At 36.1% G+C, this 16,189-nt stretch overlaps 1 protein-coding gene across 2 annotated transcripts in view; it reads right to left on the bottom strand.

Annotated features, from left to right (window-relative positions):
• Positions 1-299: 299 nt before the first annotated feature.
• Positions 300-16,189, bottom strand: part of LOC145241573 (receptor-type tyrosine-protein phosphatase kappa-like) — a 69,608-nt gene continuing 53,718 nt past the window's right edge. The window contains exons 10-12 of one of the 2 annotated variants that reach the window (XM_080104655.1): positions 10,872-12,452; positions 2,607-3,709; positions 300-580 (exon numbers count right to left, since the gene is read on the bottom strand). In XM_080104655.1, coding sequence (XP_079960781.1) covers positions 553-580; positions 2,607-3,709; positions 10,872-12,452 — 2,712 coding nt within the window. In that variant the 3' untranslated portion in view covers positions 300-552. The remainder of the gene's footprint in view (positions 581-2,606; positions 3,710-10,871; positions 12,453-16,189) is intronic. The other variant, XM_080104654.1, reaches the window with a different exon arrangement.

The following is a 16,189-nucleotide window of genomic DNA, read 5'->3' as shown; positions in this document are numbered from 1 at the left end:
CCACTTTATCTATTTAGTTACACTCGAACAGCTGTAATTATCACTTTCTCCACTAATGATTGCTAAATTATTAAACACTAGTGTCTATAGATATAAAAATAATTATTAATATTTAGTTATGTTTGTAGAATGTATTCTACATTTTATTATACTTAATTCAAGTTAGTTTAATATAAAGAAAATTCAGCATAATTAACAGCCAAAAACTTTCTCACCCAAAACAAAAATATAAGACAAATATATACTCAAATACAATAACTCTTAATTTTCTACAGATCTGTATACTTTAAATGCTGTGAAACGGTTTAAAGCTTTTTATTTCAAAATTAAAGTTGTTGTGGAAAGCCTCGTCTTCATCACGTGACAATAAAACATCAGCTATTGCTTAATTTATAACGATTGTCAGGCAGTATTCAACACCAAAAATAACAAGTCGATGCTTAGAAACTGGAATAATTTCATTTCAGCAAGGTTCATGTTGGTTTACGAAAATATTTCTTCTTCGGTCAACACGAAAAACTCAGAGTTTATAGCGGCTCACGTAGAGTTGAATCACACTGTGGCAAAACTTGTATTGTTCCTGCAAAAACGAAAGAAAAAGGTAAATATACATAAAACAAATAATTTATAGAAGGCAATACAACGCAAACTGAAGTAAATTAAGATATAGTAATAGAAAAAGTCATAAAGTTTCACCTTTATTAATACAATATATATACACACAGACACACAGATAGACACAGACACACACACACACAAATATATATATATATATATATATATAGTAAGTTATGAAAATATATATGGCAATTAAGCTACACAGAATATTCCGCGTTTCATTCTCGTGTAAATTCGTCAGGCTTATGCTAAAAGTTATAGTTAGCGCGTTTTTTTTTTTATATACGCACGTGCTACTGAATTTTCTAGTTAGTCAACCAGCTTTCTAGTTGCCGCCGCGCCCGGCTCACTAGAAAATTTAATAGCACGTGCGTATATAAAAAAAAACCGCGCTAACTACAACTTTTAGCATAAGCCTGGCGAATTTACACGAGAATGAAAGGTGGAATATTCTGTGTAGCTTAATTTCCATATGTATTTTCATAACTTGCTACCTGGCTCTACGTATGTATCGAGCACTGTTGAAGTAAATACTGAAAATTTACGCATAAAAGATTACGTTTGTATATTAATTTAAGTGATTAAATGAAATATATATATATATATATATAATACCTATGAGACAAATTTGCAGGCCAAATTACAACGCAATATTATGAAAATAAACAAATATTAATTTGTTTAAAATTAATATTTCAGAGATATACTCCATCCTCAGAATTTTGTACATTACTTTGTTTTTTCTTGTCATTATGTAAAATCGAAGAAAAAAAACGTTGGTAAATAGTCCACGTGTCTGCGGTGTTATTTTTAAATGTCAGAAGAATGCGTTGGCAACGAAGATATGAAAGTTAGGATTGTGTTTTCCGTTGTGTGTGGCGTTGATTGAATTTTAAAATAAAATAAATATGCGATACGTTTGAAAGGCAAATTACAACACAATATTATGAAATATTTATTTGTTTAAAAGCTATATTTCGGGGATATACTTCTTTGTAAGAATTTTATACATTGTTTTTTTTCTTTTTTGTCTCGCCAGGATGTTAAGTTTTGGAAACAAATACATATTTGTTTATTTTTATTATATTGCGTTGAAATTTGGCTTTCAAACGTATTTCATATGTATTCTATTTTAAAATCCAATCAACGTTTCTATCACGGAAAACTCAATCCTACTATATATATATATATATATATATATATATATATATATATATATATATATAATCGAAGTAAGACACTGATTAGAAATCCGATGAAAATCCTGATAGATATTACTTGTCCAACAATAAATTCTTAATTCGAATATATGTGTCTATATGTTGTTTTTTTTTTTCAGAATTTAAATATAACCGCTAAACTTATATATATATATATATATATATATATATATATATATATATATATATATATATATATATATATATATATAAAATTGTCTTGCTTGCTTGCTTTGGAGTTTAAACCGTCCTTCGTGTTCCTGTTTAAGAGTCCGGTTTAGGATCTCCAGTTTCGAGCAAACACTTGATACATACTAACCATATTTATAGTGAGATTTATTAATTAATGACAAATAACGATAAGAAAATTGTTTGAAAGAAATTATTTTTTTAAATTATCAATTTACGTGATTAAAAAAATGTGTTTTCCCTATATATATTTGTGCGTGATTCTCCTCCTATCTTATTAAAAGTCGTCTACATACATTTTAATTGACGATTTTACTGCTAGCACAACTAAATATATATAGCTGAATTAATTGAGGAATTTGAAGCATATATACTTCCTCAATTTATTCAACTAATGCTCACAGCATATATATACTCTAAGTCGCTTGTTTTAATTGTACCACTTCCGTTTTCGAGGCTTTTTAACTTTTTAGAGTTTAAAAAATAGGAAGCTTTTCTTTTGGAATCAATCTCGTATTCATTGTGGTCTAAAATTAAATAATTTCACCACAGAGTAAATATGGGGTAAACCAAACGCACCCAATGGTTGACGAGGCACTCACCACGCTTGAAATCATCTCCGGTCGTCTAATTTTCATTTTTTTTACCGTATGGTAGACATCGGTCACCATTTCATGGGTCATCTCCTGAATGAGACGATCGCTTGTACAGTACAGACCGCTGTTAGTCGCTCCGTCCTTACAATGCACCACGATCGGCCAATGTCCGTTTCTCTTTTGCCACTGGTTCACGTCAACAATTAAGTCCAGCATGCTGTCCCTACCCACGGGAACAAAATTAGGATTTTTCCAACACTTAAACCGGAAGAGATGAACCTCTCTTGCCGCATCCTCCGAGTCGGCGTCATTCCGTTTTAGCAACAAGCGATGTACGATAGCTGAATTATTTGTAGACTTGCTTTCAGGCGTTACTGTGAGGTATTTGAAAGACCGTCCATGTTTCCAATATGAGATACAGGTATCGCCTTTAATATTTCGATCCATCATTACGATGGTCCTGACGCCATACTCATAAATAAGGCACCAAAACTCTTCTAAGGAGTTTGCTAAAGGAGTCTGGGTGACAATATAGCCACCCTTTCGTTTATACCCGTCTATAAAGACCGCGTTTATATACACGGGTATACATACGTTGGAAGTTTTACAAAACGAATTTGTCAACGGCGGGCGGAATTGGTCCGGTGGGATAATATCTGGGTATCTGTGCTTTCTGCTATTCTCTGGTAACAGGCCTGTTCGAATTTGGTCAATATGTGGTCTGGGCGTCAGAAAACATAGGAGCTCGAATTGATCTTCCAAGAAGGTTCTGGAAGTTTTCCAATTCGTGGTGTCTAGTTGTTTACACTTAGCATCGAGGTCGGAGAGGGTGAGGCAGGAAAGGTCTCCGGCCTGGAACGCCTCGCCGATGGCGTCGTAGATAAACAGATACTGCGGGAAAGTTCGTACCATGTGCGGCCTGCATTCGCGGATGTACTTGACGCGGTTAAACACACTGATGCTTCCATGTTGTTTATATTCATCTAATAGGCTGTCGATTGCGATGAATGTCCCTGTGCGCCCATTTCCGGTCCCACAATGCACTAGCACAGGATGTTGTGGATATTTTCTTGAGAACTGACGAACCTGAAATAAAGCATCAAATCTAAATGAAATTCAACAATAACACTGGTTATTTAATATGTGTGTGTGTGTGTGTGTGTGTGTGTGTGTGTGTGTGTGTGTGTGTGTGTGTGTGTGTGTGTGTGTGTGTGGAGAGAGAGAGAGAGATAGATAGATAGATAGATAGATAGAGAGAGAGAGAGAGAGAGAGAGAGAGAGAGAGAGAGAGAAAGTGGAAATCTCTCTAGAGCTCTTTCGGCTATCATCTGATCAAGAGAAAAATCGATAGCAATAAAAATAATATTAATGCCGATAATAAAGAGCAATAGGGAAAACTTTTTTAGATATGTAAAGTGCCAATAGACAATTAAAATAAACAATTTAATTCAATAAACGAGTATAAGACTATCAAAATCGCACCGGGAGGGAGAAAAAAAATGGGAGTTGGTCAAAATTCCCCAAAGGGATTTAACATTTTTAACAATTCCTTCTGTCAGCACATAGAAGTTTTCGAATCGCGATAGAGAGAGATTCCAAAATTTTAAAATGATTTTGGAATCTGCTATCTATTTTATACTGATTGGCACAAGGATTCTCATTCGAATGCTACACACACACACACACACACACACACACACACACACACACACACACATATATATATATATATATATATAACTACTTAATTTACTCACATAAAATTAATATACGAAAGTATAGATTTATGCGTAAACTTTAAGTATTTACTTCAAAATTGCTCAATACGTAGGTAGAGTTAGTTAGTAATTTATAAAATATATATGGCGATTAAGCTACACTGAATATTCGGCGCATAAGCCTGAGGAGTCCTAGAGTGGATGAAACGCCGAATATTCAGTGTAGCTTAATCGCCATATATATTTTATAAATTACTATATATATATATATATTTATATATATATATATATATATATATATATATATATATATATATATATATATGTATGTATATATATTTAAACACCTACAGATATTAGTGTTTCATCCTTTCAGGAATCATCAGTGCAGGGTGTCACGATTATCGCCGGTTGGGAGATTCGATCCCTGCAACGAATCCATCTCTAACTACATTAGTAAGGAACAAATCCACACGGCCATCCTTAACAACGAGAAATACAGTTGTAATTAAAACATTTATAATTAAATGTAAAAACGTGATAATGATCTAATGATTATGAAATCGTGATCTGCGCATGTAAGTTTAAGTGACCGACTTTTAACTTCAAGTAAAAGTGTTCCACAATAAGAACCGAGTTTTTTAAAGGGGGTGACATAATTATTGCTATAATTATATTTTTTTATATAACCTACATACACTAGAGTTTCATCCTTTCGGGAATCATCAGTGTAGTGTGTGACGACAGGCAAATGTTAATTTAATAGACATTTCAGGAGAAATGTTTACGGGCACTGATTCGTGGTCCGGTGGTTAGAGCTGCAGACTGTCAATACAACGGTTGTAGGTTCGATCCACGGCTGGGAAAAGGTTTATGTGATGAGTACTGTTTGAAGATGACTATATATATATATATATATATATATTAGTGATGGGATGGTTTCAATATTATTTCGATACATTTTTCATCTGTCACTTTAAAACATACAAATGAAATAACTTACTTTTTACTTTTAATTTTTCTTTTCTTTTCATTAAATTAGAGACTCGAAAATTGCGCCCAAGCGATTTAAAACAAAAATTACCGTTTGGTTTTTAATGTCTCTATGTTTTATCATTTGAAATCCAATCGAAAAATAACAACTATACTCGATATTAAAATGCACATTATTATGATTTTATCATTATTTTTTAACTAATAAGAATGTCCATTTTGACCAATTGGACTTTACTTAACCTAAAAATGAGACGTAATAATTCTAAATTCTCCATTCCCAAAGAATTACGGGATGTTATTTTGAATAGAATATAATTGGATCTTACCTTCATTGTACCAATCTTCACCCAATCTGGAACCTAATAACACCATCCTATTCTAGTCAAAGATTAATATTCTATTTGGATATCAAAATCTTTTTTTGTTTCAACACTTATTTTCTTTCTCTGTGTTCTTTACAGGGATTTAGTCTTTAAAATATAATTTTAATGTATGTGTTAAATATCAAAATTAAATCAAACCAGAATTAAGATTTTGCTAATGACTTTTCCTCTGAGGAGATGAGCTTTCTTTGAAAATCCATGGATTAAGAAAATTAATATAAATATTGTATTCTTTGTCCAAACAATAAATTTTTGTTTTCAAAATTAAGTTTGTTTCTGAATAAAATTTAAACATAAAACTTTATCATTTATATATATATATATATATATATATATATATATATATATATATATATATATATATATATATATATATATATATATATATTTGGACTTGAAGACATCAAAGTTATAGTCAGGTGGGAAACAGGCAAACGGAAGAGAGTTCCAAAGGCGTGCAGTTCCAAGAAAGAAATGTATATATATATATATATATATATATATATATATATGTGTGTGTGTGTGTGTGTGTGTGTGTGTGTGTGTGTGTGTGTGTGTGTGTGCGCGTGCGTAGATGTATATATATAAATGTATATATATAAATGTATATATATACATATATATACATATGCATATATATATGTATGTATATATATATATATATATATATATATATATATATATATATATGGAATTGTACGAGGATTTTTTAATAGTAGGTGCGTGCGAGCGAAGTCATTGGCACTGCTAATGGCGGTGGGATGTTAGTGTCATGGGGAAAGGGAGCAGAGCGTGCCAGTTATGGGGTCAGTAGCAGGAACGGGTTAGGTGTAGGAGAGGGGGGGTTATGCTAGGCATTTAAGCATATTAGCACTGTTCCGAAATGCGATCTGATTAAGACTAGGTTTTTTGCTTTGATATAAATAGTTTCAATATTTTTAAGCTTCTTTACATTCGTTTCGTGGTGTAGTATTTTTGTATTGTTAACTAAAATTTCCCTGCAATTCGATGAGGGCAGTGATGTTTTTCATATAAATGTTGGCGGATTGCACTAGATTCAACATTATGGCAGGTGAGGCGTCATGATAATGTTGGATCGTATGTCCGACGTAACTATTAGTTGCATTGTTGTTATAGGAGTTACATTATCTCAAGGAGCATTTGAACTTATAGATGACGTTGGTGCGTTCTAGTGGTGTAAGTGGAAGGGAGGGGCTGTTTTTAATAATTAAATTTTGGGTTTTAAATTTTTTATAGTAAATGATGAATCTTATGTTATTGTTCTCTACGGGGGAGACGTATCTATGGATGATGTTTTTTTTATATAGCGATTTCGTCTAACGTAAAGTCCAGATGCAACTCCCTGCAGAGCCTAACACACACACATTCCTGACGATGAGTAGACGACTAACTTTATTGAGCAACGGTCAAAACTCATCACTAACCTTTTCATTTTCTTAATCTGTCATGTTTAAAATAAATGCGGTCTGCATATACGAGTGGTCTTCAATAAGTTTCCACACATTTTTATACAGGCATTTAAAATTGTTGTCAACTCTTGAAAATTAAGTACGTTATTGTTATACATCTTATGAGCTGACTGGCCGATTTTTATGATTCGAGGTTCAAATGAACAGCTACAGAGAAAATTGGAATACAATCTACCAAAGCCTAGAATCTAGACATGAGGGCACTTTAAACTTTAAAAAGAATGACGCAGAATCGTATGAAATGCTTCCAAAAGTTGTTGGAACAGTCCAAGTGCATTGCAACAGGAGGAGATTACTTCGAAGGGGACTAGAGTTTCATTTACGTCCTATCAATAAAGATGACCATAGGAAAAACGTCTCGAAACTTATTGAAGCCACATCATACCCATATAAAAATTTCCATTTTATTTTTATTTATTTTTTTTATATTACATTTTCACCCCAAACAAAGCAAATTGCCACTTTGGTGTAGGGGGCTACTATCAGGGGCAACAACTACTGGGGTACTATGTAGGGATTTGGGCAGCAAGATGTCAGTTCACGTTACACTTGAACTTCTGCACGTCAGTACTGTTGGGGAAGCATGGACCTGGAATGGAATTCCAGAGTCTAGCGGTTCTGGGGAAGAAACTATGTGTTAGTAGTTTTCTAGCACGGTAGAGAGAGCCCACCTTTCTTGCAGCGGCCCTGGCAATGCCTTCAATGTAATTGTTCCAACTCATGTTTCCTGTGAACGTTAGGCCAAAGAGTTTAAAAGATGTACTCTCAGATAAAGAGTCGTTGGCCATTGCTATAGGTGGTAGAGAGGGTTTCTTGTAATTATTGAATGAAACTAGTTTAGTCTTGGCAGCATTGAACGCGACCAACCACTTTTGTCCCCATTCCACCACAGATTGGAGGTTTTCCTCTAGTGTTTCTGCCATTTCTTTAGAAATGTGTTCATTCGTCTTCCTGTCGTGCCTGCCATAGAGTGTAGTGTCATCAGCATATATACCCATCTCAGAGGCAATTTTGTCGGGGAGGTCATTTATGAATATCAGGAACAATAGAGGTCCAAGGATAGAACCCTGAGGCACTTCCGCATGTATATCATATTGTTTAGATGTACGACCGTCGAGGACAACCTGGATTTTTCTCTTATCTAAGAAGGATTTAATTATGTTAAGTATTCTACCAGTGATACCGTATGATCTAATTTTCCTGAGGAGACCCTCATGCCATACCCTGTCAAAAGCCTTAGATATATCTAGAGCTACTGCTCTGCCCTCCCCAGCTTTGTCCAGTGAATGGTATATACGTTCAGAGATCAAAGTTAGGATTCTGCTGTGGAACGGGCTTGTCTAAATCCGTATTGTTTGTCAGTCAGAAGTTTAACATCTATAAGGTGATGGACTAGAGCATGGTTAATTAAGGTCTCAAATATTTTGGCAAAAAGTGGGAGGAGGCTAATGGGGCGATAATTTGATGGGTCAGTCCTTTCGCCAGAATTCTCGAATACTGGTACAACAGAAGCAGTTTTCCAACAGCCCGGAAAGCAAGATTCATTAAGGCATTTGTTGTAGAGTTTGGAGAGAACTGGAGCTACTTCGGCTGAGCACTTTTTTAATAGCACAGCTATTGGTTTTTGAAGTGTCAAGGTTTTTTATGATAGCATGCACCTGAGCAGGGGTGGTTTTCAGATCGTCTAGCGTGGCGACTGTCCGCATAGGAAAGTCAGGTAGGGGGTGGTTGGAAGGGTCCAGTGTGGAGGTTGAGGCAAACCGACTGGTAAGCATGTTAGCCTTGTCAGTTGCTGAGGAGACAACCTCGTGATTGTTGGTTAGTGGGGGAATTGTTGATTGCCCATTATTTACTACGCTGTTGTAGATTTTCCAGAAGTCTCGAGTTTGTGCTTCGATACGTTTTTTAGTGGTTTCCGTAAATTCTCTCTTAGCTGTCCCTATTTCTTTCTTAACGTTATTTCTAGCTTCTATATACTTCAGTCTGTTTGAACTGGACTTATGTCGGTTGAACCTACGGTATGCATGCTGCTTTTGAGCAATGGCAGTTGCGTAAGTCGACGTAAACCATTGGGAAGAGTGGGGCTTGCTATAAAATTTCAGCATGGGAACGTGCGCTTCGATTGCAGTATTGAACCAGTCAGTGGTCTCATTTTCACACTGTTCAGCAGGAAGAGAAAAAATATTTCATCTCTGATTTGTTCCCTGATGGCTTCCCAGTCAGCCTTTTTATAATATCTCGTTGTTTTGAGCACTGGCTCTTCAGTTTTGGCTCTAGAGTTTAGGGCGATTTCAACCATTATCACTGCATGATCAGCGTTCCCAAGTGGGCTGTGGGCCTTCGTTATGCAATCATCGGGAACTGTGGTCAAAAACAGATCTAGAAGTGATGCGTGTTGTTCTTCCTGGTCAGGGAAACGCGTTGGAAACGTAACAATTTGTGATAGGGAGTGAGATATAGTGAAGCTATGAGTTGTGTTGCCCGCTGCATCTCTGTAAGTAGAGAATCCAAGTCAGTTTTTGTGGTGGACATTAAAGTCACCAAATACATGTATTTGTGCGCTAGTGTCGAGGGACAGTGCTGTGTCTATGCTGTCAGAGGCTTTGTTTATTATGGTGCTTTCCTGAGTCGAGGGATAGCGGTAGAGAAAATAATAGTAGCTAATATTGTGTTGCATGTTTAGTCTAAAGCACATAAAGGCTTGATCATCTGTTTCTAGGTTTGTTTCTCTAGTCAGGGGGAGGGTATTACGAATATAAACTCCAAGTCCGTGCATGTGTCTGTCAGAGTCTTTCCGGCAGAGTGGGAGATATCCAGGCATGTTAAAGTGGTTAGAGGGGATGGAGGAGTGTAGGTTAGTCTTACTTAGTGCTAAGATATCCGGGGTATTTGTTAAGAGAAATGCTTCAACATCAGCTAAATTAGTTCTAAGCCCACGGATATTTGTGAATGCGAGCCTCAAGGGAGGAGGCAAGTTGAATTTGTTTGTCCCTAAGCCTGGTTTAAGCTTATTTTTAGATTGTACTGTCGTCATATTTTTTAAAGAGTTTCGGTTTAGGTAAGGGGGAGCTAAACAAGAGGTTATGCAGAGCATCAGACATGCATCACAAGTACACCATCAGCTGACCTTTCTCCAATTAGGATTGTGGTCTCAGGAAAGCCCACCGGGGATGAGTGCAGGGCCCCTTTCCATGCGCGTCATGGCACTACAAACAACCCGATATTATTCAACTGTTGATGGAGCAGCCGCTCTAAGCGCTATCAAAGAGTTAGGGTACCTGTACTACCAGTCGGGAACAGCAGCCAGGAACTGTCAATCCGGTACCCTCAACCCATTAGAATAAGGTCAACCCAATCTAATTGCTCAGGCATATCTCATACTCAAGCACTCCCAAATGTTCAGTTTTAGGGGTGCGGCGTGCTGGGAATGGGGAAAAACGGCGTTCGTTGCCCTAGCCAGGAAACAAGATCTACCGCTGGGTGTTTCTTTCGAATCACTGAAATAGTGTCTCTGCGCTTGACTAATAGGCAAAGAAGGAGTATGGAAGCCGGGCGATAGACAGAACCTATCTACTCCTTTAGCAATTTAGGTTTACAAACCGGTGAATTATTAATTCTTTTGTTTAAATTTGTCTATAGAAATAAAAGAGTGGGTGCCTACCTTCCGTTGCATGTCGAGCAAAGGCAGTGTATAGCCAACGGTACGTTTATCAGGCCATTCAAACAAGCGAAAGACGTACAAACTCATTTGGTTCCCGCCGGTCAGCTTGAGAAGGATTTCCGTTATGTTAAAATCAACATAGTTGTCCACATTAACCACTCGCATGACGAATTGCTCGAAGGTGAACGACTGTCCGACAATTTCCGGGAAATATTTTGAACACTTCATGATCTTCTCTTCGACGTTTTTGGTCAGCATGACAACAACTCGAACCTGTTGCTGGTAGATCATCCGCCAGAAGTCGCGCATTGTTTCAGGGTTGAACGGGCTCTGAGCCGCGATGTAATTATGATGGGTTAGATCGTGGCGGTTGGAGGCGTCGGTCGAATCCTTTGAATCAGGTTTGCTTATGACACTGGCGTTAATGTACGTGCTTCTGGAAGACAAGTCCGGTTTTAGTCGTATCCGACTGTGGTCGTACGGAAGTAAATGTGAGAATCGATTCAGGTTAGCATTCTCCGTCTTAGTTGCTTCGTTAAACGTATATTTCGGCTTTGGTAATTCGTTAAGGGCGTCATATTCTTTCCTAAAGGTGACAGGGTATTTATCTGCGTTGATTTTTTGACGGGAAGACGTCTTGGTTTGTTTATTTGGTGTCAACTGTACTTTTCGAGGGGTGATAGAGGAGTTATTTGGACGCGTTGAAGGATGCGGCGATGAATCTTTCGTTGGTATGAAGGGGATGTTTACGACAATAAAACGGCGTTCGTGAATCGAGTAAGTTGCGTTCCAATATTTTTCTAACACTTCATCCTCTGAATACTCTAGGTTCTTCTCTATGTTAGAAATATATTGTCGCTTCCGATTCCATTGGTTTCGATAGAAATAAACGATTAAAAGAAAGATTATAAATAGTAAGAAAATGAGAATGGCTGCAGCTATCAAAACTATCGCGGTCTCCGAGAAAGGTTCCTGCTTTCGGTCAGAAAGGAGGCGAACCGGAGACGCTGTACTGGAAGCGTTCCACTTGGAGACATTATTGAGACTACTATAAACCACGTAATGTATACGGTAAGCGTTTCTATTCGACAAAGGTTTGTTAAGAACCCCGCCAAATGTTTTATTGTCCCCGACAGTAAAAATCGTGGAATAATCGATCCAATTTGGAAAGAGTACGGCCGTTAGGTCACCCGTTTCGTGCGGAACTGAATTTTCTCGTACTCTTCTTTCCTGAAAGGTCGCAGCAAGTTCGGTTTGCAATATTTCCACTCGGATCTGATACCAACTAACAGGTCCGGTGTATATGACAACCGGTTGAAGGGCGATGTCGATACTGGTGTGGGATACCTTAACAACTGTGGGGCTTGGAGGGGCGACTGGTGACATAATCTCCGTCCAGAAAGTGACTGGCTCGCTGTTGTCTCCCTGTCCACCGCCGGTCGTTGCTCTGATGGTAAATTCGTACTGAGTTGCTGGATTAAGTCCGCACATTTCAAACTTAGTAGTGACATTTATCTCCACTGTTACTGGTTTTAATTCTTGTTTGATTTCGGTGTAAGAAAACATATTCGTTCTGGTGATCTATAAAGATAAACAACAAACAATTATTTTTTGAAGCAATGGAAAGTCACACATTTTAGAAAACAGTATTTTTTATGAATTTAAATAAAATTTGAAAACTAGAAAATTTTGAAATGATAAAATATTTTTTTTTTATTTAATTTGTTTTTTGTTATTCATATTATTGGCGAAAATTCGGAATTTAATAAAAAAAAAAAAAATAAATAAAAAGAATGATTTTATCATTTCTCAGTATTTTCCGGTTTTCAAATTTTCTTATTTAAATTATTTTTTATTTCATTGATGGTTGTACAGTAACGTTTAACACAGAATAGAGATGAACAAGACGGAGAGCAGTGAAACTTACAATAAAACGTAGATATGTAAAGTCATCATTATCAAAATGATCATTATCAAAATGATCATTATCAAAATGATCATAATCAAAATGATCTTTATCAAAATGATCATTATCAAAATGATCATTATCAAAATGATCATTATCAAAATGATCATCATCAAAATGATCATTATCAAAATGATCATTATCAAAATGATCATTATCAAAATGATCATTATCAATACGTCTATAAAAGTTAGAACGTGCGTGTGTGAAGACACTTCTTAACCTACATATTTAGCGAATTTTTTTTATCTACAGACAGGGTTACTAAGTGGTCAAAATTGAAAAATCGGTATGTGGGGGTTATCGGACTTATGTCTGTTTTTCAACTGTTTCACGAATGCGCATGCATGAATCGTTCACATGACAGATTACATATGTTAAGAAAAAGTAAGTTTGAAAACACTTTTTAAAGATCGTGTAAAGCTGGCAAAATGGTTATTGTATTTAACTAACAATCTTAAGGTTTTGGTTTCGATCTCGGCTCAAGTATTTTTTTTTCTTACAAGAAATGAACTGTTTAGAAAAACCATACTCTCATGCACTTTCCTCAGTTCCTTTCTGTTTCTTTTTTGTTCATTTTTTTATTCATTTATTAGCTACAGCATTTCTGTTTATAATAAATAAGAATTCTGCATTAATTGAAATATAATATTTATGCGTATTTTATGACCGGGCAACGCCGAGCACCTTGCGAGTACATTACATTGCTTAGATTAAAATATCACGTTTAAGACCAAGCAACACGTTGAAATATCCATTTTCTTCAGTCCTAACAGACTATGGATACGCACTGTAAGAGTGCTTGCGCGTGGGATTTTTGTGGCAAGAATTTTTAACCATATCTCTCCTTAGTGGGCATTGTTTAATACCAGTGGCAAGCGGAGGTCCAGAACAACTGGAATCAATGCCGAGAAAAGCAGAGAGTAAATAAAGCGCCGGGAATTCCCAAATCGTCACCCATCTGGTACTAGCCAAGCTGAATATTGCTTTACTTCGGTAATCTGACGAGAATCGGTGTGTAAACGTGGTTATGCTATATATATAATGCACACACACACACACACACACACACACGCACACACAGATATATATATATATATATATATATATATATATATATATATAGAGAGAGAGAGAGAGAGAGAGAGAGAGAGAGAATAAATGACAAAAAGTTATATTCCAAAATTCATAATGTTTACCATCTTATAATTTATTCCTTTGATTCAGTTGACTTATACAATTCTTGACAGTATCTGTTTCGTAGAGCAAAATCAGTCACTTAATTATTATATCAATCAGTGAATCTATTATGCCCTTAACTCATCAGAAGAAATAGCAACAATCAATCCGTCAAAAGAAATTGAAGTCTGATTTGACATGATTAAAATCCGAAAATTGGAAGAGAGACTGCAAATACCTTTAATATGTTTTCATTACACCATATTATATATTTATTCTCTATATTACTCTGTAATTACATTGAGCTTCTTAAATTAGGATTGATATATATTATAAGAAAATATATTTCTACAGAAATATATATATATATTTATATATATTTATTCATTTATTTAAAGTGCCAATAGACGATAAAAAAAAAATTTACTACAATAAACGAGTATAAGGCTATTAAAATCACACCGCGAGGAAGGAAAAAAAGAGAAATGGTCAAAGTTCCCAATTCGCGTGTTAATGTTTTATTATCAAATTTATTCTTAATACATGCGTGGGTTTTTATGCTTCTGTTTAATGCCGCCTCATCTCTTCATCAGTGCAATTTTATCTAGTTGTTGCTATACAAATATAGCTTCTTTTCGTACAGGAAAGACACAAGGAAATGTTCGCTGAGAATTCTTAAAGGTTTAATTTTCGAACAGGATTGACTCAGCAGAGAGGGAGGGTAAGGTTCTCTTAGTTGATTATTTAGTTACCTTTTTTACTTAACTGAAATCAGTGCCGTGGAGACAGATCTTAGGTTCGTTTAACATTTCACACTTAGTGAACATCAAAGTTTCTACATTATTGACCAACTACCTCTAGGAACTCATGGCAAACTCGTGTTATTCGATATCTTTCATTCGACTTCCACTTGCAGACTCATTCGAAAAACTTTGCTTTCTCTCAATCCGTAAAACGTGATGTCATTCGCCATCTCAACTCATAACTATGTTTTTTTATACAAAGAAATCACAACTTATCAAGGTCTGAAGGCCATTCGAGCGTTAGTGCTAATGAATGTGAGGTAAACAAAATTTTTTTACATTGGACTTGAAATATTGTAGATGGCAAGGAAGCAAGCCGCTGGAACAGTGTTCCACATGTGGGCAGTTCTGTGAAAGAAACTTTGTTCATGGAATTTGCGTTTAGATTTAGGCACAGATAAAGAGTGGGGGAAAAGGTGATAGTAGTTGTGGCTAGTTGAGTATTTTTATGATATTTTGACAATGGGGAACCATAGATCGGAGCTCAGACGAGCACCTGCCTCAAGGCGGATAGAGCATGGCAAGCAGCTCCTGCCATGATATAACAACAGTATTCCATTTTAGGACGTATTTGGCGTTGATAGAGGATTGCATCGACAATGAGATACTTTCTAGAGCAGTAGAATGATCCAACCATTTTTCCAGCAATCTTGGCAACAGATTTGATGTATGTGTTCAATTTCAAATCAAGAGTAAACATCAGTCCCAGAAGCTTCTCAAGACACGATGCTTCTTTCCCTAGACAAGAGCCATTCATTTCAATTAGAGCCAAATGAGCGATTGTGATGAAAAGAGAGAAGTTCTGTCTAACCTTTCCTCCTTGCTTTGATCTTACATGTTAGTCATCGTTTATTCGACTCTGGGAATGATTGTGTTTTGCAGATGATGATGTTGTTTTTGAAGAGACGTTGCGAGCCTATCCTTGTTTTATCGTTATTTCCATGACAGGTGCTCGTCTGAACTCCAATTTCTGGTCCCCCCCCCTCGCCAATCTTTCACGAAAAACACCCGTCTAGCCGAATCCACTTTGAAAAATTCCCCCCACTCTTTATATGTGCCTAAATCAAAACGCGGATTCCATGAACAAAGCTTCTTTCTTAGAACTGCACGCCTGTGGAACTCTGTTCCGTCTGCCTGCTTCCCACCTGACTACAACTTGGATGTGTTCAAGTCCAACGTTAACAAATTCCTAATGAACAGCCTCCTTAAGTAAACACTTCATCAAATCTCCACACTAACGTAATGTACTTGCAATAACCCTTATCCCTTAGTGGCTTACGGACCTTGATAAGTGGTGACCACTGTGTAAAAAAAAAGACTATGATTATCATAATATAAACCAATGAGACACTTGTCAAAATCCACATTAG

The sequence above is a fragment of the Euprymna scolopes genome, chromosome 20, assembly GCF_053919585.1.
Source record: "Euprymna scolopes isolate OS-2025 chromosome 20, ASM5391958v1, whole genome shotgun sequence".
NCBI lineage: Eukaryota > Metazoa > Mollusca > Cephalopoda > Sepiida > Sepiolidae > Euprymna > Euprymna scolopes.
This window is presented reverse-complemented; position numbering and strand designations above follow the sequence as displayed.